The sequence below is a fragment of the Vidua macroura genome, chromosome 18 (genome assembly GCF_024509145.1).
Source record: "Vidua macroura isolate BioBank_ID:100142 chromosome 18, ASM2450914v1, whole genome shotgun sequence".
NCBI classification, from domain to species: domain Eukaryota; kingdom Metazoa; phylum Chordata; class Aves; order Passeriformes; family Viduidae; genus Vidua; species Vidua macroura.
The window spans coordinates 2172585-2197464 of NC_071588.1; the positions used below are offsets into that span (position 1 = coordinate 2172585).

At 51.9% G+C, this 24880-nt stretch overlaps 1 protein-coding gene across 13 annotated transcripts in view; it reads left to right on the forward strand.

Annotated features, from left to right (window-relative positions):
• The window catches only part of NCOR2 (nuclear receptor corepressor 2), a 230542-nt gene that overhangs the window by 135240 nt on the left and 70422 nt on the right, over positions 1-24880 (forward strand). For 5 of the 13 annotated variants that reach the window (XM_053993433.1, XM_053993441.1, XM_053993442.1 and 2 more), the window contains exons 9-14: positions 7370-7436; positions 12538-12725; positions 13966-14062; positions 16403-16581; positions 19912-19966; positions 22101-22199. In XM_053993433.1, the coding sequence (XP_053849408.1) occupies positions 7370-7436; positions 12538-12725; positions 13966-14062; positions 16403-16581; positions 19912-19966; positions 22101-22199 (685 nt within the window). The remainder of the gene's footprint in view (positions 1-7369; positions 7437-12537; positions 12726-13965; positions 14063-16402; positions 16582-19911; positions 19967-22100; positions 22200-24880) is intronic. The other 8 variants (XM_053993438.1, XM_053993444.1, XM_053993445.1 and 5 more) reach the window with 3 other exon arrangements.

Below are 24880 nucleotides of genomic sequence, written 5' to 3' on the forward strand. Positions count from 1 at the left end.
TGCCCTTGAAAGAAGGAGTTAAAAGTAGATTCAGATACTTCACCCACTCTGCATTCCCCTGCCAATATTTGTGGGTTTGTGATCACATTTTCCTGTGATTTAAACAATTTCCTGTCCTGGGTTGCTGCCTGAAAGATGGGCGCAAACAAGAGGGAACTGACTGCGCAGGTCAGGAGTAAAACTGTTGGTAAGAGGTGAACCCCATCAAACCAGCCAGCAGAGCAGGTGTTCCCTTCCATCCCTGCCTCTCTAGGCATCTGCAGGGTTATCCCCACCCCAGACAGTGACAGTCCCCGTGTGGCTGTAGCTGTGGCAGTGACAGACCAAGGAGAGGTTGGGTCAGGCAGGCTTGGGGTTAATGTTTGCTGTGATTAATGCTGCAAAAATACGGGAAGGAAACCACACACTTTAATGAAAAGCCTCCATCTCCTCCTTCCAGAAACCTGGCAATTAGCTGCCTTCAGCTGGTTATTGATGCCAGCCGAGCACAGTTACAGATCTGGGTCAGTGAAAGGCCCCTGAGCAATCCGGGCTCCAGATGTTGGCTGGTTTTGGCCATGGGTCTGTCTTGGAGGTCCTTGGGTCTGGTCTGGACTTTGCTACTTGTTGGTGGACATGCAGAGAAATTGGTGTGTCTTTTCTGCCATCTCTCTGTCCGTGCTGCACGTTAAAGGACATTTTGATGCTTGGGAAGCAGATAGGAAGTCAAGATTTCGGTGATTCTTCCAAGCAAATGATTCATGGTTCCTTTGACCAAGAGCAAAAGGTATTAGACTTCTCTGTTTTGACTGAGTTATGCTTGGATGTTCACATCTCATCTACAATTTTTCCACAAGCTGAATTTGAAGACATTTTTTGTCTTTTCCTTGTTCTTAATATGTTTGTGCCTTTCTGCTCCAGAAGAGCAGCTTCTGCTCCATAGCCTGGAGGTGGCTGTTTCCATAGAAGATGGAGTGAATCCTCAGGGTGCTGGGAGACACCAGCCAGATGCATTAGAGCATCAGGACAGCTGCCAGGACACCACAGGTTATATTTTGCCAAGGTGTAATTGGATGCAGATTCTCCAGAACAGCTTCACTCTATGCAGATGTAGCCATTATAAAAAACCTTTCTGGCAGGTTGCTGGAAAATCATCTGGGTTGTGATTCTGTCCACAAATCCTCACTGCATCCTGGCTGTGTTGTGCCAAATGGGAACTGCCCCCATGTGAAGCTGGTTTGGAACCTCATGGGCACAAGATGTCCAGGCTGTTATTGTCGCAAATACCTTTCACAGCTTTTTTTTTGTGTTGTTTTTAAGCGTTTCTTAGTGTGAATTTTTTATTCTCAGTTGAATGTTTGCAAGTGTCAGTGGGAAGGCATTTGAATATCAGAAAGCCAGGATTCCTCGATTTCTCCACAGCTATACTCTCTGCCTTGCAACACTCATTTAATTCTCCCTTCTTGTTTGCTTTGCTTTTCAGCTGGGATGAGTCACGTATGCTAATAGAGCTGACTGGGGAGTTACCGGGAGAATTTCTACTCTTACTAAAATGTTACCGGTCTCTTATATTCATGGAGTTTTATGGCCTGTCTCCTATTCAGTACAGTTAAAATTAATTTCATGCCCCAGTTCATTCCAGTGTTTGCAGCTTCAAAAGCTTTTAAGTCCTGTTTAGCTGCCTGGCTGTGCTCCGTTCCTCGTCTGCACGGTCCCTTTGGTTCACCTGTGAGTGCAGGCTTCGAGCAAACATGGTTAATTTTGTATGCTACATCTGCTGCGGGATCCAAGGCACCCTTGAGTGGTTTGTTCCAAAGACTTGACCTACCTTTGATGGGACCGTGTCCTTTCTGTTTGAAATACCTGCATTGTTGGAGAGAAGGGCTCTGCCACTTCCTCATCAAGAAAGAGGAGGGTAGGATGGCATTTAGCTCCCCCATTTCATAGGGATGGGGTGAGCTTTGCCCCTGTGGCTGGCTTGGCCCTCGCTGTTTTTCAAGGTGAGAATTTTTTGGCTTTGCAGCAGACTGAAAAGTTTCTTCAAGATCCAGCACAGCTGGAAACCACTTAAGTGATTCTGCATCATTTGAGAAGGCTACAAAAGACCCTTTTTATACATCTTGATGAAATACAACAAATGCAGAATATGCTGGTGCACCGGTGAAGCACCAGTGCCTCTGGTCAAGCTCTTTATTTCAGTGCTTTGCCAGCTGGTTGTACAAGGATGAGAGCTGCCCTTCCCACCCTGCCACTGTCGTGACTCTGCGTATTCCCCAGACTCAGGCTCCAAAGATATTAACCTTCTTTCCTCCAAGTGTTTGAAAAATGACAAGATGTTGTTCACATGAGCAGGATCAATTACCTGCTGTCTGTCTGAAGAGATATTCTCCAAGGGGGCCTTCGCCTCTACGGCGGGAGATTCCTGCTCGGTCAGCTATGAAAAACAGCCCGGCAGGACTCTCCTCCCCCCTTTCCCAAAGCAGTCATCTTGCAATCATACTCTGTGAGACTTGTATTTGAAAGCAAAATGTGAGCTTCCCTGAGCCTTGAAAGAGCAGACTAAAAGCAAAGTGAATAGCCCAGGGTAAGTGCATGCAAGGTGCTGCTTACAGGGTTTGCTTTAAGCCTCCCCTTCAAGAACTTCTCCTTGCTTTACACTGAAATTCAGGAATGTTGGGGTGAAATCTGGCTGTGTCCCCTCAAGATGCTTAGAGAGGTGTTGGAGAACCTCTCTGAATGTACAGTTGAAACAGATGGAGAGCGTGGTGCGATTTGGGTTTCCTCACGTGCCCAGATCCAGCAGCAGCAGAGCTGAGTGCACTGTTAATATTTGCACATCTGGGTTGCTGTCTGCAGCTGAGAGCTTCTTGGGGAGAGGGCAGGAAATCTGCCTCTGCAGAATCAAAATCTGAAGTCAGGATTTTCAGAGAGGTTTCAGGGCTTCTGAATCTCTTTTTGTTTTCTAAGTGCCCCCCCAAGAGCAGAACAGCTATCTTCTGAAAATCTCAAACTGTGGCTTTCCAGATCACTTGTCACATTGGGAAATTTAAGTCATCTTTTCATTACTTGCTGTTTAGGGGATTTAGTAGCACTGGATTGCCTCTAAATTCATAGTTGAAGCCTGACATGTAACACAAATGTTCTTTCAAACCCTGTCATTACTAATGCATTCTCTTTCAGGTCTTTTTATTAGTGCTTGTAGACATTTTCCTCATTAGAAATTCACCTAGCAGCTCCCTGCTCATCCCATTCAAGGTTTCTCATATCTTTTATTCTCTATTGGCATGTACCAAGGCAGCAGATTACCTAGTGATGAATTACTAAATGATGGAGACACACACTGCTACCTTCTGCTTCTTCCTCTTGCCAGTAAAAAGCCAGTTACTGGTTTGGGGGGGACTCTCTTGCAACACTTGAGCTTGTGTTGTCAATTTGGGCTTCAGGGCAAGGCAGAGGTGTTTCTGGGCACCAGCAGCCTGCCTGACTATACATCCAGAGTTATAAACCTCTGCCACTTCACCCTCAGAGGCACTGATGGTGCTGGGGGTTTAGTCCATCCCAGTGCCCAAGGGCTCTGGGATAAGTAACTAAAGATCTGCTTTGCTTTTCTTCCCCAGAAAATGTTTCTAAATATTGCAAGGAACTGCCCTGAACAGCTGGCTTTCCAGAAGCGTGCCCTGCCTTGGGGTTAGTAGGTTACAGTGTGTTAGCAGCTGGAGCTGTGGGCTCCAGCCATTTCAGAGCAAGCAGGGAACGAGTGCAGTGACCTGTGAACAGGGTGAGCTGCTCCCTGCCCTCGCTGGGGGAGTCCTGTGGCTGGAGGGAATCACTGACTGCCCTGAGCTGCAGCTGGGTGTCCTGGCACCAGCCGTGCACAGGAGCAGGCATGGCAGAGGGGAGGACAGAGCTCTTTTGGTCTCCATTGCCTCTAGGCTGGTTTCACCTCGGAGCGTTCTTGCTGTGCTCCCCAGGTCTCCTGGTTTGCAGATCTCTCATCTCCCTGTGCTTTGTTTGGCTGGAGCTTCCTTGGTTTCCTACCCTTGCCTGTGTGATCCATCTTGCTGTACAATGGCTTTGCCAGCTGCTTGCTGCCTCCTTCCCATCACTCTTTGAGTTTGGTCCCTACTTTGTTTGCTCTGGCTGATGAAAGACGTTCCTGTGTAATTAAACACCACTGATTAGTTTTGCTCAAATAGCAAACTTCCTTTCATCTCGTCTTGCACCGGTTGAAGGTCTCCCCAGGCTTGCCCAGGTGTGCTGCCATGCATCAGCTCTTTGTGTCCTTTGGGAGCCTTTTCCCAGGGCTTTGGCAGGCTCCACACGTGGGTACACACCAGCACCCACTCGCATGCGTGCACCCACATCCTTTCCATGTCGCAGCCTCCGGAAGGACTGTGTGGACCTGGGCCAAGTGGCTCAAGAGTCAGAGTTACAGGTTCTCTCCTTGACTGGCTCCATTGTGAAAGACCTAAAACAAAAGCAACCTTGGGCCAAGCCAGTGAAGGTGGAAGCAGCTGCCTCCCACAGGGCTGGGTTTGCTTTGCTCGCAGCGGGAGATGGGTTTCACACTGGCTCTGAGAACTGTGCTCCTGCGTGGGGCTCATCAGTCAGGGCAGTGGGGCAGGGGGAAGAGGAAGAGTTCTGCAACACAGGGAAGTCAGGAATGGAGATGGGCTCCATGCAGTAGATCAATTGTTGACCACAGGGATGGGGCAGCCTCTGAACACCAACTCAGCAGAAGCTGGGAGTGCTCTGTGTCCATCCCAGCCTGCCCAGTCCTTAGGGACACTGCTGAGGGTGAGGCAGGGAGCTCTCATGTCCTCCCCTGGCGTGGTGTGACATGCCAGCCCAGCAATACTTTAAACTGCCCACAAGAGTCACTGTTGCTTTATCTAAGGAGCGCCCGTTCCTCCTGCCTGGGAGCTGCCTGATTTCTTCACCCCTGTGCTGCTCAGGGCTCCATCCTTGACGCTTTCCCCAGAAAACCACAGGACTCAGGCAGGGCAGGAGGAGAAGGGAGGAGGGCTGGCACCTTGCAGGAGCAGCCCTTGCCATGTGCCACTGCACAGTGGTTATTTCCGTGCCTGGCTCCCAGCAGACAGCCCTCACCTTCCTCGCCTGTGCACAGCAGTTGTGCTGGGCTCGCTGATTTGCCCAGGGAGCACAGCGTGTGCTTGGGAGACACGTGGCCCGAATTAACCTCGCTGCAAACGGTTTCTAAGTAACAGCAGTACATGTAGCAAGATAAACTGTGAAGCCTATTTATATTTACCAAGATTTTATTAACCTCTGAAAGGTTGACCTTATGCAAAAACAAAACAAAACAAAAAGATAAAGTGGCAAAAACATTCAGGGCGTGAGGGGGTTTGTTGTTGTTGTAATCCTTTCACTCTTTGATTACTTCAGCCTTGGTGGTGGTAAACATACACTGGCTTTCAAGGCATTCCTGATTTTTGCAGCTGCAGAGCCATTAAGCCTTTGCCTGTATTTGCACTTTCAAGGTCAGCCATGATGCACAACTCAAGGCAACCCATCAGCTGCGTAAGAGCTGCTGATTTCCTGCATTTGCTCTCCTGTTTTCTAAGAACTTGTGCAGCAGATCCAGCAGCAGCAGCGTGTCAAAGCCCCACGTTGCTCCTGGATGTCACCCAGGCTGACATGGGGAGGGCAGGGCTTGATTTAGCTGGGCTGGCCTCAAGGGACAGTCCATGACCCCTTGTTGGGGACCATCTCACACATGATCATCATTAGCACTACCCCAAAGGTTTCCTTGTGTTAGAGGTTCCATTAGGATTAGGAATAAACAAACAACGGGAATGTGTTCGTTGGACACTGTGACCCTCGCAAAGAGGTAGAAGGAAATGTGGAAATGTGTCTGACGGGGTCTCTGCAGGAGGGTTTGCTGCCCACTGAGGCACCACACAGTGCTGGGGCCATGGAGGAAAGCTCACAGTGTGTGATGTGAAGGGATGCAGGAGCGTGTGAGGAGCTGGGGCTGGCAAACAAGTGCTGGAGGGAGCTGTGGTTCCCAGGGCAGCGCTTGCTCTGCGGTCACTGCCATTCCTCTGAGTGCCCATGCATGGTTCAGTGGTGTAGCAAGAAGAGAGTTTAGAAAGGGAAAAATGTTGATGCTTTCTGCAGTGTTCTCCATTCCTAAACTTAGCCAGGACTGCCCCCAGTTCTCTCTTAAGTGATCTGGGCCCTCTGCCCCTTCCCAAACAATCCTTGCTGCTAATTATGCTGAGGGATTTACAAGGGCAGGAGGGTGGTTTTTCCCTTCCTGCTAGCCACGCAGGAGGGGAATGAGGAAGCAGCAAGGGTGTCTCTTCATTCGGCTAAATCCCACAGAACATGCCTCCATGAGACTGCTAAGCTCCTGATCAGCAATTACACACCGCAGCTCTGCCTTTAATCGGGATAAAAGACTTAAGGAAACTCCTTTGCCCCTGGTCTCTACCTTTTACCTAGAGATTTTATTGCTGTGAATATTAGCAACAGGAACAACCGCAGGAGCTCAGCTCTGGGGCTCACGCAGGCTCTGGGAGCTCCTGCAGCTTTTTCAGCTCTGTTCTGCTCCTGTGCTGCTTCTCCTTGAGCAGTTATTTCACGCTGCCTTTAGAAAGTAGAAAGAAGAAGAAAGTGAGGGGATGTCTGGGCAGACGTCAGGGTGGTTGGGGTTGTGGTGGCCAGTTCCCCCCTTGAGGTCCTAATTCTGCAAGCGGCTGAACTCTCCTGGCTGGTTGTTTGCAGCTTTGTCAGGCACAGCTCCAAGGAAGCAAGAGGTCAGGAGATAAGTGCTGCAAGCCCTGCTGTGATCCTGCCTCCTTCTCAGGGCCTCAGAGCCCAGGGGTGAACATGTGTGCACCGACATCCCCAGGGGTGAACATGTGTGCACCGACATCCCCATCGCTGCTGACCTGGGCACCGGGGTGCCCAGGGTGCTCTCTGCTCGGGGGTGCCACCTCCTGCCATGCAGAGCTTGGCCTGAGCCCCCCCAGCTCTTGGGCACCCACTGGGGTTTTGCAGAACAGCGTGAAATCAATGAAGGAACAGCCTGACCCATTGATAGATGCAGAGCTGAGTGTCTGCCCACTTGTGGTGCTGAGAAGATGGGGAAGGTTTGCCGTGGGACTTTATTAATTTAGTTGTCAACTTTAGTCTTGGTTTACCCACAGATGTGGGTGAAATTCCTGGTGTCAGAGGGTTTGTTAGTCTTTGTCTGAGCTGGCTCGTGGTCTGAGATAAGAGCATTTGCTGTTCTCAAGTTGATGCAATTCCAAGTTAAGGTGGAAACTGTGCTCTGCACACTCTTTTGGGCGTGGGGAAAGCCAGGCTGTGTATTTCAGCCGCCTCGTTAATCAGATCTCATCTTTTTTTTCTCTCTTTACAGAAACCAGGCAATGCGGAAAAAGTTAATTTTATACTTTAAGAGGAGAAATCATGCACGCAAACAGTGGGTAAGTGATTCCCTCAGACCTTATTTTATATGTATAAAAGAGCGTAATTTACTATGTGAGAAAGAAAAGGATGATTTCCAGCAGAGAGGTGCTGGTAGTCTGTACTTTGCCTGTTATATTACAGTGGAATCTCTCCTGCTTAAAATAACACGAGAAAGAGAGGTCCCGGAGCCTGCTGCAGGCAGCACCTCCCTCTGCAAGTGCCTCCCACAGAGCAAACACTTGGGGTTGGCTTAATCACAGCAGAGCCCATCATTGATCTCGGAAAGCCTATTCACAGCATAAATGTCTGGTTTGTGAGTAATTGAACCCGAAGAGAGGTGTGAAACAAGCTGACTCTGCTTCCGGTAAATGCTCTGAAGGCTGCTCTGCCTCCTTCCAGCTGACCACAGAGCAATGTTCTAGGAATTTGTGGTTTAAAAACAAAATTCAAGCTCCGGGCCAGTTTGTTTCTAGGCAGCGTTGCCTGCGAGCGAGTTTCAGTGACCTTTAAGGACACAAGTCGAGTTTCAGTGACCTTTAAGGACCCAAGTCGTGGTTGGGTAAGGGCAAGGCAGGGCTGACCATGAGGCTTCAAAGGCGTTTGTTGCAAAGTCTGCAGCTATTAGAGGAGAAAGTTCAAGTGGGTTTCACAGAATTTGTACGTTTTTGGTGCTGACACTTGCAGTGGTTCCCAGCAGGAGCTGGAAGGCAAAGCCAGCACAGAAGAGGAAATGCCAGAACAACCAATGGCTCCCACCAGGAAGGTGGATTTTGCAGTGTCTTTCAGTGATGGGTGATTCAGCTCACAGGGCTTCATGTTTCACGAGCAAAATGTAAATACTGTCTCCTGACTCGTTGTCTGTGTCCTGGGGCAGCTCAAGAGCCAGTGTTAGTGTCTTGCATTGGCAATGGTGCGGGTTTTCTCAGTGTCCTTAGGGCTGGTTTTGGGCAGAAGTGCTAAAACTGGGAGGAATTGTTGGAAAAATTCAAAATAGCAAGCCTGGGAAGTGGTTTGAAGGCTGTACCTTTAAAAGTAACTTCCAATACATACATTTCTGAGGCAGATATCACATTATTTTCTAATTTATTTTGAACAATTCTTTTCCTTCCTCATGTCTGTTTTCATTCTGTTTTCTACCAGTATTCCAAAAGCCACAGACCTTGCATTCCCAAAGAATGGTTGTGTCTCCCATTTGTGCCTAAATACGTGTTCATTTAGACTTGTCCATGATTAAGCTTCTCCCAGGGCAAGGGGTTACAGGGCTTACAACTCCATCAGGATGTGGCACGGCAGTCGGGTGATGCTCTGGGCACCTCCCCTCCTGCAGCTGAGGACTTCTGCATGGTGGGAAGTGGGTCAGTATTCCCTTCCTCAGAAAAGGGATTGCAAGGCATCACGTGGTTTTCTTGGAAGCGTGAGGGAAGTGCCCAGGAACTGCTTTCTGGTGGAAATGGCTGGTTACTGTGCTAAACCTAGAGCGAGTTGCTCTGTGTGAATATCAAGGAGCTGGGGGAAAAGGTTTAATTAGGCTGCAAGAGCACAGTTCCTAAAATACGACTTGCAGTGAAGTCGCCTGTCATGCAAAATAGGTGAATTTCTGCCAGCCAGTTTATTCAGTGTCCTTGAAAGGGGATTTTTCAGTTTAGGGAAGCATTTTGCCTATTCTACAAAATAGGCAACATACGGTTGCTGAATTTGCAAAGTGAATACATTTGCTGATTCTGTTTGCAAAATGGGTATGCTTAGCTATTTTTCTGCCTATTTTGTAGCAGACCCTATTTTTAGCAAAGCCCATCCACATGCCAGCGTTTCTTTCTGGCTCTTTTACTTTCTGGGGTATTGTTGCTGCCTGGGGCTGGCTGGAGCAGGGTCAGAGCTCGGTCGCCACAGGGTCCAGCCCCGAGAGCCTCATCCCAGAGGATCCACAGGGCTTCCTCCAGTCTCCACTGAGGTCAGCACAGCAGAAGACATTTAATTGCCATCGGGGTGATGATGCAGAGAAGGAATGGTGAAGGGAGCTGTTCTGGGTGTGAGAAGTTTGTCTCCATCAGCCAAGAGAAGAAAACCACGGGGCTTGCAGAGGAATTGGACTGGTTCCTCCTGTCACCTTCGCTCTTCTCCTCCCCTCCAGAGAGCTGCTCCGTTCCCTGGAGCTGTGGGAGCGTGGGCTGCGGGAGGGCTGGGGCTTGGCACAGCCCACAAGCTGCCTTCAGCTGCTACGGCAGCGTTACTACCCATCCATTTTTAGAGCCGCGTGTCAGGTCCGATTTGGCTCGCTATCACGGACTGGTGTGATTGAGAGGCTGAGGGGCTGCTGAGCCCAGCCAGGGAGGGGAGCAGAGGGGGCAGCCGTGCTAAAAGCCAGCACAGATGGTTGCTCAGGAGTGGACACGCTTGCTTAGAGCTGCTCAGAGGAAGCCTGGAGAAGGAATAGATGCTTCTGTTCCTGAAGTGCCTGACCAGGAGCTTCTCCTGGTGGTGGAGCTGTGATGATCTGAGGAGTTTGCAGTGCTGTAGGGTATCTGTAATCCTGGCTTTTGAAGGATGCAGGAGATTGCAGGGAGTGTGTGTTCCAGCTGGAGCAAAAAGCACTGGATGAGAATGCTGCAGCCCAGCCCAGCTGCAGTGGGGTTTGACGTTTGCATGGTTGGGAGTTGAGGAAATGCTCAGTCCATTATGAAGCTGTGCTCTGGAGGGCAGAGCTGTGCGAGGGGGAAGCTTTGGTACTGCTGCCCTGCTGCCAGGGTGTGAGCTGCTGGGGAATTGGCCTGGTGACGTTGATGTTGCTTTTTCCATCTTCAAATGCCAGTTCCTTAGAAGAGGAATTCAGGATAAAGCTTTTGTCAAGTTGTTCCAAGGAGTGGAAGAAAAGGAGGAAGAAGAGCCGCCCTGCTGGCTGTGAAGCAGCCAGGGCCGTGCCAGGTGGCTCTGCTGGGGTGGTGGCAATGTGGAACCCAGCACTGGCTCATTCCCATGGGGAATGACAAACTTTTCAAAGCCTCAAGGCTTCTCAGCAGACCGAGCCCTCGTGCTGGGCTCTCTCCCGGCCGTGCTGCAGGCTGGCAGCATTGGGCACCAGCTTCATAAACTTCATGGGGTATTTTTAGCTTCTTCCCAAATGTGATGCTCTGAAAGCAGGAGGATGTAGCAGATTTGCTGGCAGGGTGGGAGCTCTCGTTTTCAGGGGGCTGATGGCATTGCTTTGGGAGAGGTGAAAATGCAGCAGCTGTGATTTTGCCAAGCTGCCGCAGGCTGTTGGTGTTACCTGTAGCTCCTCGCCCAAAGTGTGAGATACCCCATGTGGGCTTTCAGGGCATTTTAATTTCTGTTCTCCTTCCTTGTTTTTATCTTGTGGCTGTTTCCTTCAGCTCCTGATGAAACCCCAGCACCTCCTGTGCATCCATGCAGGGCAGGACAGTCTTTGGCTCCAGGCATGCAAGTGGGAATTGATTTATTTGCAGGGGAAAATGTTAATCTGGCTCAGCTCTAGGGCTTGAGGTGCTCTATCTGCCTCACATGATTGTTGAGGTGCCTCCAAAAGGCCAAGGAGATCAAAGATGTGATGCTGTTCTTGGATTATTGCCAGATCCTGGATGGACAAACCAAACCCATGTGCCAGGATTGGTGTGACATAGGCTGCAGATTGCTGTGCATTTCCATTAGTTTGGGTTTTTTTTTTTACCTCTCCTAATTTATCTTTGTGGCCAAGAGCAAACAGGACGAGAACAAAGTGCATCTGGGAAATCCTGCAGCCTCAGACTTCTGGTCATAGGGCAGTGGTGGCAAGAGATGAGTTTATTTCTTTGAAATCTGGATTCCCTGTGTCACTGCTGTGGTGCTGAGCTGCCCATTCTGGAAAGCGGTGTCAGGGTGAGGAGTGACCTGGGGTTTGCCATTAGAGCAGCATCTGCTTTCACTTCCTGATTTAGGGCTTGGAAGGCATTTGTCAGACACAAACTGAAACCCTAAAACCCCTCTGGTCTCCCAGCTGCTCTCAGCTGAGGCTGGGCACCATCACTGCTGCCCCTTCAGTGGCTGTCAGGGACCAGACAGGCATCTTCCCACCATGGACCTTCCCTGTGCGTGGGTGTTCTCCTCCAGCAGGAGTGTGGCTGGAAGAGGGAGAGGAGTTTTGGGGCGTAATGGGAGGAGACTCTTTGCATTGCAAATCTTATTTCAGAGTTACCAAGCTTGTCCCATAAATACCAGTCAGAAGTGCAGTGCTGGACCTGGTGGGTGGCTGGGTGGGTGTGCCGTGAGGATGTCACCCAGGGGGTCATGGTGTGGAAACCCTTTGCAGTGCCATGTTTTGGCAAAGCCTGGGTTTGCTGTCGGTGGGGATGTACTTGTCACATGGGCCAAAAGAAAGGAGCAGCAGCAGAAAAAGTACTTTTTGCTTTCTAGAGTGGTGAAGGAGCTGAGTGTGTGGCTGTGGGCCAAGGCGGGGCGCCTGGCTCTTGATTTTGGGGAGCCAGGCCCTTGCATGGAGCTGCCCCATGGCCCCAGTCCCATCATCATTGCCAGCACGGAGCTGTGAAGGCTGGAGCTGGTGTGTGAGGGTAGGAAGGAGTGCCTGGCCTTGGGCACCATGGCAAGCTCTCCCCAGCACACTGGCCTGGTGGCTCCAAAATGATGGCCCTGCACACCCTGCTCACATGGTGGGGACCAGCTCTCCTGCCCCCTGTGCCTCTTCCCAAGGCCATGTCTCAGTCACCCCTTGCTCAGTGGCCTCATGCAGGCACCTTGCTCTCTCCTGGGGTGTGGAGCAGGGGCTCCCTCCCCAGCACAGGGCCTTTGGCTGCTGAATCAAGTATCTGTTGGGCCAGAGGATGCTCAAGCAGATGTGAGGGGCGGGCCAAGCCACGCTGGGTAAGAGTCCTGGTGCCACCAAACACATTGGGTCTGGAAGGAAAGAGCCTGAGGGCACCTGATGGCCTGTTTTGACAATTCACCCTTGGGTTGGTCCCAGGCCCTGAAGCACGTCCATGTCCTAATAAATTCTATTTCTTTAAGCAAAATGATTCATGCTCAGCCTGCGCAGCCATCGAGGGCAAGGCCTGGAGGAGTTGCCCTTCCCAGGCACGTCTCTGAGCTCCCTCTCTCCCTCTGCCCTTTCAGGAACAGAAGTTTTGCCAGCGCTATGACCAGCTGATGGAGGCCTGGGAAAAAAAGGTGGAGCGCATCGAAAATAACCCCCGGCGGCGTGCCAAAGAGAGCAAAGTGCGGGAATACTATGAGAAGCAATTCCCGGAGATCCGGAAGCAACGCGAGCTGCAAGAGCGCATGCAGAGGTTAGAGGAGAAGCGGTAGGAAGGGGCTGAGCTGGTATCAGACAGCCTTTCTTTTTTCTCTGGGAATGGGTGTGGGATTTGCTTGCGGGAGGAGCGGGCTGGCGTGGCTCTCGGTCCCTTTTCTCCCTCTCTAGTCAAAGGCAGAAGCCGGCAGACGTGAGTCTTGCTGCTTTTTCCCCAGGGTGGCTCAACACACAGCCAAAAGGAGCAAAAATGTCAGCAGTGTGGCTCCTGTCTCACCTCTCCTGCTGATCTCCCAGCTGGCCACATCAGGGCCAGGGCTAGCTCCCTTGTGCCGGCCAGCTGGCTGGGACAGCCCTAATTCCTGCCTTAATGGTGTGCCCAGATTAAGATGTACCAAACTTGCAGGTGCATTTGGTCACGTTGATGATTTTTGACATGCACATGCTTTGATGGGAGCAGAAACATCTGCAGTGGTTATTGGAATGACCACAGACAATATGAAGGGTGCAAAATGTCTCGCTGGAAGAGATGTCCCCTGTCTCTCTCCCACCCCCTGTCCATTTTCCTCTCCTCATTGGAAGTGCAATTGAGGTCATGTTGTTTTCTGCCAGGAGAAGACACGATTTCATGATCTCCACCCTTTTTGCTGAAAACTCCCTGTCCTTCCCATTTCAGCCCTGGCATCTTGCCTGGGGTCACCTGATACGCAGAAAACCTAAACCCTTCTGCCAACATCCCATCCTTGTGCCCCACTAACAACTGGGTGGGCCCAAACTTCCTAACTGATGGCTTTATTTTGTCTGAAAGAGAAAGGGAGAAATGGTACCAAGAAATGCTTTAATTTTTTACCTGCTTAATAAGAAAAGTTGTAATTCCTTGGGACGTGTGGCTGTTACTGTAAAGGAAAAATGTCACTTGATGGGTTTGATTTAAAACTTCCCACAGCATTTTGCAAACCAGATCTGTTGGCACAGTGCTAATGGCTGACACTAACACCTTTATGCCATTGTTGTGGTGGGGTGAACAGGAGAAAATGTGGGGGAGAGCATGGTTGGGCATGAAATGTCCTTGTGTTCTAGCAATCCAGGAAGTTGACACAGGTAAGGAAAGTGGTTTTGAGGCTCTTGACCTGCGAGCCCTAAACGCAGATGCCTTTCCCACAGTGTGGGAGGGGGTGGCCTGGGTGGAACGTTGGGATATGGTTGTTATGGAGGTCAAAATGGTCTTGAACGTGGTTTGCTGCTTATGAAGTGGAGCATCAGTGCCTGAGTGTGTCACTGCCCTTTCCCAGCAGGGTAGGACAGAGGGGCAGTGGCGGGCTCTCCATGTCAGCCGCACGCAGCGAGCACGAGGTGTCCGAAATCATCGACGGGCTCTCGGAACAAGAGGTGAGACCAGCTTCTCCTTCCTCCTCCTCCTCTTCACCCCTCACTCTGTCTCCCCTGAGGAAGCCAAGACAGGACTGCGAGGTCACACGGTGAAGTCCTATGCCAAATCCCACTAACTTTAGGTCCCGTCGAGGTTGCCATGATGCCAAACACTTTCTGGATAGGATCCAAAGTCAGAGGTTTATTTAATACACATCAGCATCTTCCCAGCCATGTGAGAGATGTAATGGAGCTGTGCAATGTTTCTGCCAGAGCAAAACATGGAGCTGGTGGCCAGTAGGTTGGGTTTATCAGCACTTGGCTGTCTCTTAGGGACTGGAAACCCCAGCATGCTGCTCATCCTGGGTAGCACCCCACAAACACCTCTTGGCTGTGGTTTATACTGGAAGTGAAGATGGGAAGGGAAGGAGAAGGGGCAGGGAGCCAGCACCCAGGCTGCTGGGTGGAGGGGTTTTTTTGTTTCGTTTTGTTTTGAATGGGCTGTGTGACTTGACACAGGGGAATCCTATGGAATGAATGGTTTGTACGTGAGCCAGTTGGCCCACATCTTCTGGGAGTGCTCCATTCATCTTGAAACATCCCTGTGACCTCGGCTTCGTTTGGATCTAGTTTCACAAGGGTTCCACTCTCTTGGCACGGAGGCGAGCTGCAGTGAATGGATCATGTTTGGGAGGGGAGAGCAGCCATTGCCCAGCAATAGCTGGGATGTTTGCTGCCTGTGCACCACGGCTGATCCCTCGCTGGGATCCCAGGCACTTCGCTCTGAGCCAGTTAAGGTGACAACGTGGAGGACACGGATCTTGGAAGCAAAGGGGAATTTCACAGCCCTGCAGAGGTGCTGGCCAAGAGGAGAGTTAGCTGATCGCCTCCATCCCCCTGCACAGTGTTGCTGCTAAACTCCAGCCCGACAGCTGCCTGCTGAGCCCCAAATCTGCTTTGCTTGTCTCAGAGGAGTCCTTAAGAGCTTCCAGCTCTTCCACAGGGTTGGAAGGAGCAGGGAGGTGAGAGCTGGGAAGCATCTCTGGCAGCAGGGCCAGCTCTCCACCCCAGCTGGAGAGGAGGGGGGTCTCGCTGGTGGGGTGTAGTGGCAGCACTTGGCACCCTGAGAGGCCCTGTGCCCTCAGCTGTGGGCAGTGCTCCCACCAGCATCCTCTCTGCTGTGCACAGGGGCTTCTCCTGTCACCAGGGGCAGTCTGCAGTTAGCCAGGTTGATGCTCCAGCTGTGAGCTGTTCCTCACCTCCCACCATGAGGAGGCATCTGGAGCAGCCAGTTTCTAAACAGGAGGTGTCCTAGTGAGGATGGGGAAGGCAATTCACATGTGTTGAAATGTCCATATCTGTGCAGAGAGATGTGCTTTAGGGGGAGGAGGAGGTTGGGTCTGATCAGGCACAGCAGGGAAGCAGAGCAGTACTGGGCAGGCCAGAATCACCTTCTTGGAAGGGTTGGCCATGATTGTTCTCTCAGGAGGCAGCATCTGGCTGTAAATGAAAACAGCAGCACTTGAGACCTGGCCTTCCTGGGACAAGGGTTGGATTTTGATCAGTGACATCCCAGGTGGCAGGGAGGACTCAGACTGATGGTGCAATTGAAAGGGGGTGGCCAGAGCATCCCTTCATCCCCACAGGGTGGACCTGTGCCAGGGGATCACCAGCAGCTCAGCCAAAGGGACAATCCCAGCATTTGAGCAGAACACAGCACAAATGAGACATCACATTGGCCTCTCTGTTGCAAATAAGGAAACCAGTGTGCCCAGTCTATCCTGTCCTGGTGTGCAGCTGGGGCTTTGGATGAACTTTGTGCTCCATAGGATGGATTAAAGGCATCAGATTATGTCCCAGGGTGTTGCAGTAAGGAATGACAGCCCAATTTCAGTGACATGTGAAACCTCCTGGAACAACTCCTGTGGAAGGGAAACCTGATGTCTCCCTCTGCCCATCTTTTCAGGAAGTTTTGAAAAGCTGGCCCACTTCCCTCACAGTTGGGGTGGGGGGCTCAACTTCCATGTGGCTTAGGAGGCTGGGAGGGGACCAGCATTCCCTGTGCCACCGCTGCTTCAACTTATTTCTCATCATGGTCAGGAGCTGTTTCACTTAAGTCATACATTTCCACACAGGATCTTGAAGCCTTTTATTCCAAAATGAAAGATTAATTGTTTCCTGGCTGACAGCGATAGCCTCTTTCAGCGTTTAATTTACAATTACTCCGGCAATAAAGCTGTCTAGTGCTTGCTTTTGAATTCTCCTGTTCCTCCTCCTGTCCTTTTCCTCTCGAACATCTGTCCCCCGCGGTCCCCGCGGGCCCGTGGTGCTGACCAACTGTTCTCTCTGCTTTCCCCAAAGAACCTGGAGAAGCAGATGCGCCAGCTCGCCGTCATCCCGCCCATGCTCTACGATGCCGACCAGCAGCGCATCAAATTCATCAACATGAACGGCCTCATGGATGACCCCATGAAGGTCTACAAGGACCGGCAGGTGATGAACATGTGGAGCGAGCAGGAGAAGGAGACCTTCCGGGAAAAGTGAGTGCAGCCCACACAGCTCTGCCTGTGCAGCCCTTGGGGAGTGCGGGCAGGATCCGTGCAGGGCTTCAGCTGGAGCCCCAGCACACTTAAGGCAGGAATATCCCAAGCGCTTGGTTTGTCCACCACGGACACATCCCGAGTTGCTGTGTGACCTTGAACCCCACAGGGTGATGCTTCTGCACAGAAACTTCAGGTCTTGCTCTATGGTTGGGATGTTCCTGTCTCTGTGGAAAGCTGCTGCTCATGAAATCAGGAAGTTTTTCAGCTTTTGCATTCCCCGTTGTATCAGCCAGGTTAAAGATAACGCCCGGGAAACCCAACACTCTGTACACATTGCCTTTCTGCATGTTCATGCTGTCCTTTGGGCACTGTGCATCCAGGGAATTTTTTGAGCTGTCAACATCCAAGCCCCTTATGTAGACCCTGTCAGGCTGCAGCTTGCAGGTGGTGCTCGTCCCTCAGTGCTCCGTCCTGCTGTCTGCAGGATTTGCCACCGGCTGCTGTTCCCACACCAGGCACGTGCAGACTCTGGCTGTGGTGCTTTCTCCTGTTTGCAAGCAGTGCTTGAGAACAGCTTGGCTCTATCAAGTGAGATCACTTGGGGAGTCACTGATTCCTTCCCTGGGTACCACTGCGCTGTCAGCCAAGATGTGGGTGCTCAGCTTGGTCTCACACCCAGACTCCCCTGTATCCCACAGCCCAGCAGGGCCCCAGGTGTGTTTGCATGGAGGACTGGAGTATCCTCGGTGCCCCCAGTGTGCTGTGAGTGTCTGTGAAAACAGAGCTGGAGTTCATCTTCCAGTGGGATGAGCTCTGCTGGAGCTCCCTGCTGTGGACCTGAGGGACATGGATGCACCAGAACCACTTTGTCCTGAGCAGCAGCACCACTTAGTCTGGCCTCTGGACAGTCAGGGGATGGCTCCATGGATTACCAGCACGCCTATGGCCAGCCATGCTGGAAGCCTCTCTGTGTCCAGGATCATTCCTCCTCCCCCTGCTCGTCAGGACTCCTGTTTGTGCAGCTGAAATAATTAATTGCCAAGATGGACCGAAAAAGAACAAAACAAGCAAACTGGCTCCAAGCCTTTGATAGAGGAGAATCCTCATTGCTAATTAGCCTTAAAATGTGCCACTCCAAACAGCGAGGCTTGCCACAAATGACGCAAAGGCTAATTACTCGGTCTTTAATGGCAGGGCTGTGCCTGGCTAATGGGGCTGGAAGAATCCACACCCAGTGTGTGCATCCTGCAGTGCACCGTGGATTCTGTGTCATCACTGTGGGTGATGCAGGGCTCGAGGCAGAAATACAGCAGGGTTTCAGGGCTCTCACAAAGCTCATTTTGAGAGATTGGTACTCAGGAGCTGTAAGGAGGGTGTAGGGAGTCCTGCCCCAGCTCTCCCCCAAACTGGCGTGCTGGTAGCTGAGCTGCCTGCTGTGCTGCAGCTCCTGGCCTGGGTTTTTAAGGTGAACTGGAGTTGTGTCATCCGTGATCGTGACCTAGAGCTGGCCTCCTCCTGAGACCAGGAAAACTTGGTTCAACCTTTTGTTCAGCTCACTTGGCAGGGGCTGTTGGAGTAAACAGGCAGGCGCTGCACGGCTGACAAGCTCCAGGTCTGAACTATTTTAGCTGTCAGAACATAACCACGAGGAAGAACCTGATTTGATTTGCTTCTGGGCAGGATTTCAGGTCTCTGTTGAGGGCCCATTGCTGGCCTACTCCCAGGGAAGCTGTGGTTTGCTGGTGAAGGAGCAGGGTGCTGCTGAGGCATCGAGGCTGTGTTGTGCTGGTCAGTGTGAGAATGCAGCATCCATCTCTCATTATGGGGAGATGGCCTGGCCCATGAAAAAGAGTGGATTGTTATCTGCATTGCCCCAACAGTGTGTTAGCATCATTGATAACATGGCCTTGAAAAACCCATCCTGTGGTCAGCCCTGGGTTTGTGCTGTGTGCAGAGCCAGCTCTGGCTCTTTGCCCTCACCCTGGGTTGTCTGAGCAGCCCGTCTGGTTTGCTTGCTTCCTTTTTTTTTTTTTTGTCCCCCCTAGCATTTCTGGGTTTTGTTCTGGTGACCAGTTATGGTGACAGGGATCTTGCGGTGCCACCCAAACCATGTGGGAGTTCTGCATGAAGAATGGCATCAACGTGGGTGACAGCACCCAAGTCCTGCTGCCATGGCTGGAGTTGATCATGCCCTCATTGAGTTCAGCTCAGTGCCTTAACTCCAAGTTTAGCACTGGGACAGAGCAGCAAAAGCAGGAGAGAGCTGCGCCAGTTGCCCCAGGGGAATCACTGGCAGGGCTGGAGACATGAGCTCCTCACCATGTCCTGCCCATGTTACACCCACACCACAGCTCTCCCACCTTTTGCCTCCGATCCATTTCCCCAGGGCACAGAGCTGTCATTTCCTGGGAGCTGGCAGAGCTGCATGTGCTGAATGTGGCTCACCCTGGCTGCTCAGCTCCCCGGGGCAGAGCCTGTGCTGGTGGCCACCTCTCCTGGCCCAAGGTCACCTCTCACTGGGCTGTCTGTGCGTTGGCAGCGCGTTGGTTGACTGTGCTGCCAGCAGCAGCACCCCCTGCCAAGGGCTTGCTGGCCCTCGGTGCTTCCACACCAGCAAAGCGTGGGGATTTCTTGGAGGAGGCATCTCTGCTAGTGGGGACAGCTTCCCCTGAGCAGGCAGTGTACCCTCCTGGGCTGCCAGAGCCAGGGGTGAGCTTGCTGACAGCTCCTCCACTTGCTGGGCATGAGGCAGTGTTCATTGGAGCTGCTGTGCCACTGGGGATCTCTTGAGCAACTCAGCAATGTGGCAGCTCTGTGCTTCCTCCCGGGGTTTGGGTTTCCCTTCCTGTCCTTTGCAGCTGCTCCCAACAGCCCAGCAGGGCTTGGGGTCCTTCTCAGTGCCGGGGTCACCCATGGCCATGATGTGGGGTGTGATGGCAATTCCTCACTCTTTCCTTGCCAGATCCTGAGGCCTTGGCCAGGTGTGCCTGCCCTCCGTGCCTGCCCTGTCCTGCTCTTGGTACAGGCTTGGGTGGCCATGGGGTCGAGCAGGGTGATGAACAGCCCTCCAGCACTGCCAGCCCCCCTTTCCTCTCCCACCCCATGATGAACATTTGCACATCAAAGCTCCCAACCAGCCCGGCCCCACCGGGCTAAATTTAAAGTTCCTGTCTTTCTGGGAAGCTGAGCAGCAGCCAAATATTTTCTCAAAGCCCAGAGTCCCTCTGGGAGCTGGCCTTGCCGCTCCGGGCACGCAGGGCATGGCAGCCCAGCTGTGAGGGGGTCAGAGCCAGCACCCACAGTAACCCTCTCCCTCTTCCTCTGCAGGTTCATGCAGCACCCGAAGAACTTTGGCCTGATCGCATCCTTTCTGGACAGGAAGGTGAGCCTGCCCGCCTGGCTGCAACCTGAATTGTGCTGCCTCTCCTCCCGTCACTTGGCTGTTGGTGCTGGAGCTGCCAGCAGATGCTGAGCCACCTGTGGGTGGTGGTGGCTCCAAGCCCCGGGCAAGGTCCGGACGCCTCCCGGCTCCCTGCAGAGACAGGACTGAGTCAGCTGCTGGGAGCCCGAGAGGTGTGAACGCAGCCAGCCTGGCGCGGGGGCGGCGCAGCCCACCCCGTGATCCGCCCGGGAGCTGCTCCCCAGCATCTCCCCAGGCATTTTGCACCAGCCAGGCTGTCACACGGGGGGTGGGCACCCAGCTGCCCAGCACAAAGCGGAGGGGTCTCTTTGCTCAGGGAGAAAGAGGTTTTTGAGGGTGGACTGAGTCCTATTTCGTGCAGCAGTTCGGGTGGGTGTCCTGAAAGCACACGCAGCTCCCCTTGGTGTCTAGGAATAGCTGTTCACAGGAACAACTGCCTGACCTTTCCCAGACCTCCTTTGTTGTGCTGCTTGGACTTTTTGGTTTTGCTGTTAATTGGGCTGATGGATGAAAGGTTTGAGAAAAAGACCTGAGGGAGGAGTAAGTCTCCTGTCCCATTCTGAGCAAGGCCAGGTACCTTCCATGTGCAGGAAGACCTGACAGGCCATATGGGCAGATCCTGGACAGACCCAGCCTGAAAACACAGCTATGTCCATCACTTGAATGCTCTCCTGAGCAAGAAACATTTGAAAGCTGCTTGTTCTCTGGCCCTTTTAGTTATTTGCATCCTCTGCCCACCTCATGCAGAGTTTCATACACATGGTGTCCACTCACTCTGAGGGAACCACTCTGCTCTCAGGGGTGGCCTGCAGAGGTCACTTCCAGCCTAAATTATTCTCTAATTCCTCGTAACTCAGGCTGGGGAAATAATTTATAAGACCTTGACCTTCCTGTCCAAAGCAGCAAGGAAGGCCAGCAGCCACCTCATGCTGCTGCTGTTGCTGTAAGATCCCAATCTCCTCATCCTTTTGCACTCGATAAAGCCGAAAGTGGTGGGACTTGGATGATGCTCACGATCCAGTCTGTGTTCCAAGCTGTAAAATGTCTTCTAATTTTATTTGTACTCGTTTGTAAATCAGGCTGTAATTATGATACAGAACACATCCATTATCCTGTTGGAGAGAGATGCAAAGTATGGCTCAATGTAATGAATTAATAGATTTTTAAATTGCATTATAAAAAAATAGTGATCTTAGCCCTTGGAACAGATGACTGTAAGTTTTTGTGTTCGCGAATGTGTGTGTATAATCAGGGCTAAATTAGAAAGAGATCCAATTAACACTTTAAAAGTTGCAATCTGTTTTTGCAAATGGTTCCACTCCTTGCAGAGGGATGGGGTGAGCACAGCCCCCGGGCACACACAGCTGCCCCAAGCTCCTGAGGACTCTTGGCATGATGGATCTGTGGGATAATTTTTCTTCACGAAGCCACTGATCCTGAATGTGAAGGTAGCCCAAGGCTGCTGTTCAGGTGCCCACCCTGTACACCACAGGACTTCTCCCAGCCTGGCACACTTTGTGCTGTTCAGGGGCAGGATATATCCTGGCCGTGACTCCTTGTTTTCCTAAGGTGTCCAGTCTGTGGTGGTGTTTGTGGAGCCAACCACTGGAGTTGGGATGGCAGCTTCCGCGCGCTGGGATCTCAGTTTGGCCACAGCAAAGTCGAGCCAGCGAGCTTAGCAGCTGGAAGTAACACCAGCTGACAGTCGTGTGGCAGGTTGTGCCTCGTGTAACTGCAACAGAGGCTGACAGGCAGCTCCTTCTTCTGCCTCTGGTTGCCACGGTCATCTGGGGTCAGCCCTGCTTTGCCTCCAGCACGGGGTGATCTCTGCTCAGCACCCCATCTCCGTCTCCACCGCCCTGCTCCATCCTTTGAAGAGCTGAGCCTTTTTACTAGGACAGCATTGTCCCCTTCTTCAGCTGCACTGGAAGCCTTAGGGAGGGAGGTGTGGGGAAGCTGTTGGGCTGCAGGTCTTCAGGAGCAGCAGGAGACCTGGTGATGACCGGTTCTGAACGCTGCTCCTGGAAGTCTGTGCCCCAGCAGCAGCACACGAGGACAGGACCTTCTGTTCCCTGACCTGCCCGTGTCATTGCAGACGGTGGCTGACTGTGTCCTCTATTACTACCTGACCAAGAAGAATGAGAATTACAAGAACCTCGTGAGGAGGAATTACCGGCGGCGCGGGAAGAGCCAGGTAAGAGCTGGAGGAGCGCGTGGAAGCGTCGTCTCTCAGGCTGCAGCACTTTCTCTGAGCCCCCCAAATGGTGCTTTTCCCCCCCTCCTCACATGGAGATACTGTTTGCAGGCTGTGATGGGTTGTGGTTGTGCTCTGTGTAGCTTTTCAGAACACGCTGTTTAATGGCAGTTGGCGTTTGTCCATCCCCATACCAAGGCCACAGTGTCTTTAGAAAAACCAAACAAATCCAAGATGCTTAAAAAAGGGGGTGGATTGACTGTAGAAAACGTGGCTGTGTGTCAGTAGCATGGGGTTCCCATGCAGTTCTCTGTGCAAGAACTAAATGGGGTCTGTGTCTCTCTCCCCTCTGGAAATGGCAGCCAAGGTGACAATGGTGGCAGGGCTCCTGGGAGCTGGGTGCAGCTCCTGCTTTGCAGAACCTGCCAAGGCTCTTCCTATAGGGGAAGGTGTGGGAAGAAAATGACTTGGGTGGGAGTGACTTCTGGTGACACCTCAGCAGAAGCATATAAATCCATCTGAAGTGCCAAAGGGTGTCCAAGATCCCCGTGGGGGTCTCCTGTGGGGCTGGCAGATGTGGCACTAAAGCTAGCAGAGACCCTTAACCCTTTGTTTCAGGGCAGAGCAGGTTCCAGGGCACCACGAGGTGCCTGGGGGCAGGTGACTGAGTCAACCCTTACCATTACCATGGCCAAGATACAGATCTAGACATGACCTTGGCAGTGTTGCTGCTGCTACCATGATACCCAGGAACAGATAAGTGCCAACCTTTTGGGAAGGTGCCTTATCTCCATGAATGCTTTCAGCCAGAGGCAGGTCCTGCTGGTGGATCCCCAGGTCCATGAAGTGAGTGATTATTCATGTCACAAGGAGAGTGAGGTAGCCACAAAGGGACTGTCTCCCCAGATAATGTGGGAATAAGGATGGAAAAACTGGCCTGGCCCGTGACACCACTGACATCAGCAGATCTTCACGCTGCATGGCCATAAAAAGCAGCACTTGGGCCTAGATCCTGATTGGGAAGCAGATAGGTAGCCTCACTCCAGTTTGGTTTCTGCAGCATTAAGACATCAGAATAGCTAGCACATGACAAATGTCATGGACAGGGCCCAATTCTCCCTTTTTTTCAGAGACATTAGAGATGGATAAAGCCCTATTAGATTACCCAGTCCCTCTCCCAGCAAACACAGGGTGGTTCCCTCCAGTACATTTTTATAGTGTTTACCATGGTCTGTTTTGTTAGATCACAGCAACTAGAACATGAGGCCACATTTGTTTCTTGTTAGCGGTGGAGACATTTAGCACAGCTCATTCTGGTTTCAGTGTTAAATTGAGCAAATGTGGAGAGTGAGAGGCTTTGCTCTGCATCTGCCTACCTACCCCAGCAGCCACAGACCTGCCCATCCTGCACCCAGCAGGGACTATTTGTGTTTTGGGGTTTGAAATTAGCCAAAGCATCGCTTAGTTGCAGAATTTCCCACGATGTTTTCCACATGATCCAGCCCGCACAGTGGAGACGTGTGCTGCCCTTTGGAGCCTTGTTCAGTGCCAGCCTTTAGAAGCAGGGACTTGCTTCATCGCCTGTAGGGCTGTTTTTGCAAGCAGGAATGGCACCAAAGGGAACAATTTGCACCTCCCCTGGAGCAGACCTCAGCCAGAACGTCGCTGATTTTGAAAGAGGAGCCCCTCTGAGTCTGGGAGGAAGCGACACAGGGAATATTTCCCATTACTGTTGGATGCTCAGGTGGAAGGTGGGATGTTCAGACAAGCTTTAAGAGCCAAGGACTGGCTGCATGATTCACAGTAGGAGAGAGGTGCAGAACAGCAGCTGCTGCATTCAGCCTGGAGCAGCTCTCCCACAGAGATCTTGGGGGGGTTTGAAATTCACGCTTTGTGCTGTGATGCCTCTAGTATTTGCATCCATTTCCTGCAAAACTGCATGAGGGTAGTGCTGGAAGAGCTGTGTGCAGGCTTGGGAAGGGCACGCTGCTGCTGAGGGGCTGGGTCTGTGCTGCAGAGGAAGGCTCTGCTGGGGAGAAACTCCTTTTAGGGTGGCATTTTAAGGTAATAAAGGGATGAATATGTTGTTAAAGCTGGTGGGAGCAGTGAGGCATCTCCTTTGCACCTCTTCACCAGCCAGGGTCTCCCCAGTGTGTGGTGCTGATGGGATCTGCCTCCACACACCAGACTGGGTCAGTGTGTGACTGCACAGACCATCATGGGAGAGGTCAGATGCTGGCTGGGATGGAGGGATGCTCCTGCTGGTATTTTGCTTAGTGAATCTTTTCAGAAGCAGCTCAAATTCTGCCTGTGCTGCAGGAGTGCTCATTTGGGAGTAACCTGTCCCAAAGGCTCAGCCAGCACCCTGCTTGTTCCCAAGGGACCTGGATTGTTCGTGTGCAGGTCCCTCATTCTGTTTTCCCTGTGGCCTGGTGAGGAGTGGGGACTGAGGAGCAGCAGCATTGGGCTGACATGGCTCTGCCATTGCCTGCCCAGTTCTCAGCAACTAGAGATGGTGACAGGGTGAAGGACACACAGGCATGGGCAGTGTGCAGGGAGGAGACAGAATTGTGGACAGCCTTCCTGCAGCACATGGAGGCATGGCATCATGTTCCCAGCATTGCCCCTGCTCCAAGCACATATTTTCCTGCTGGTAAAGGTTCAAGTAGTTAAACACGGAA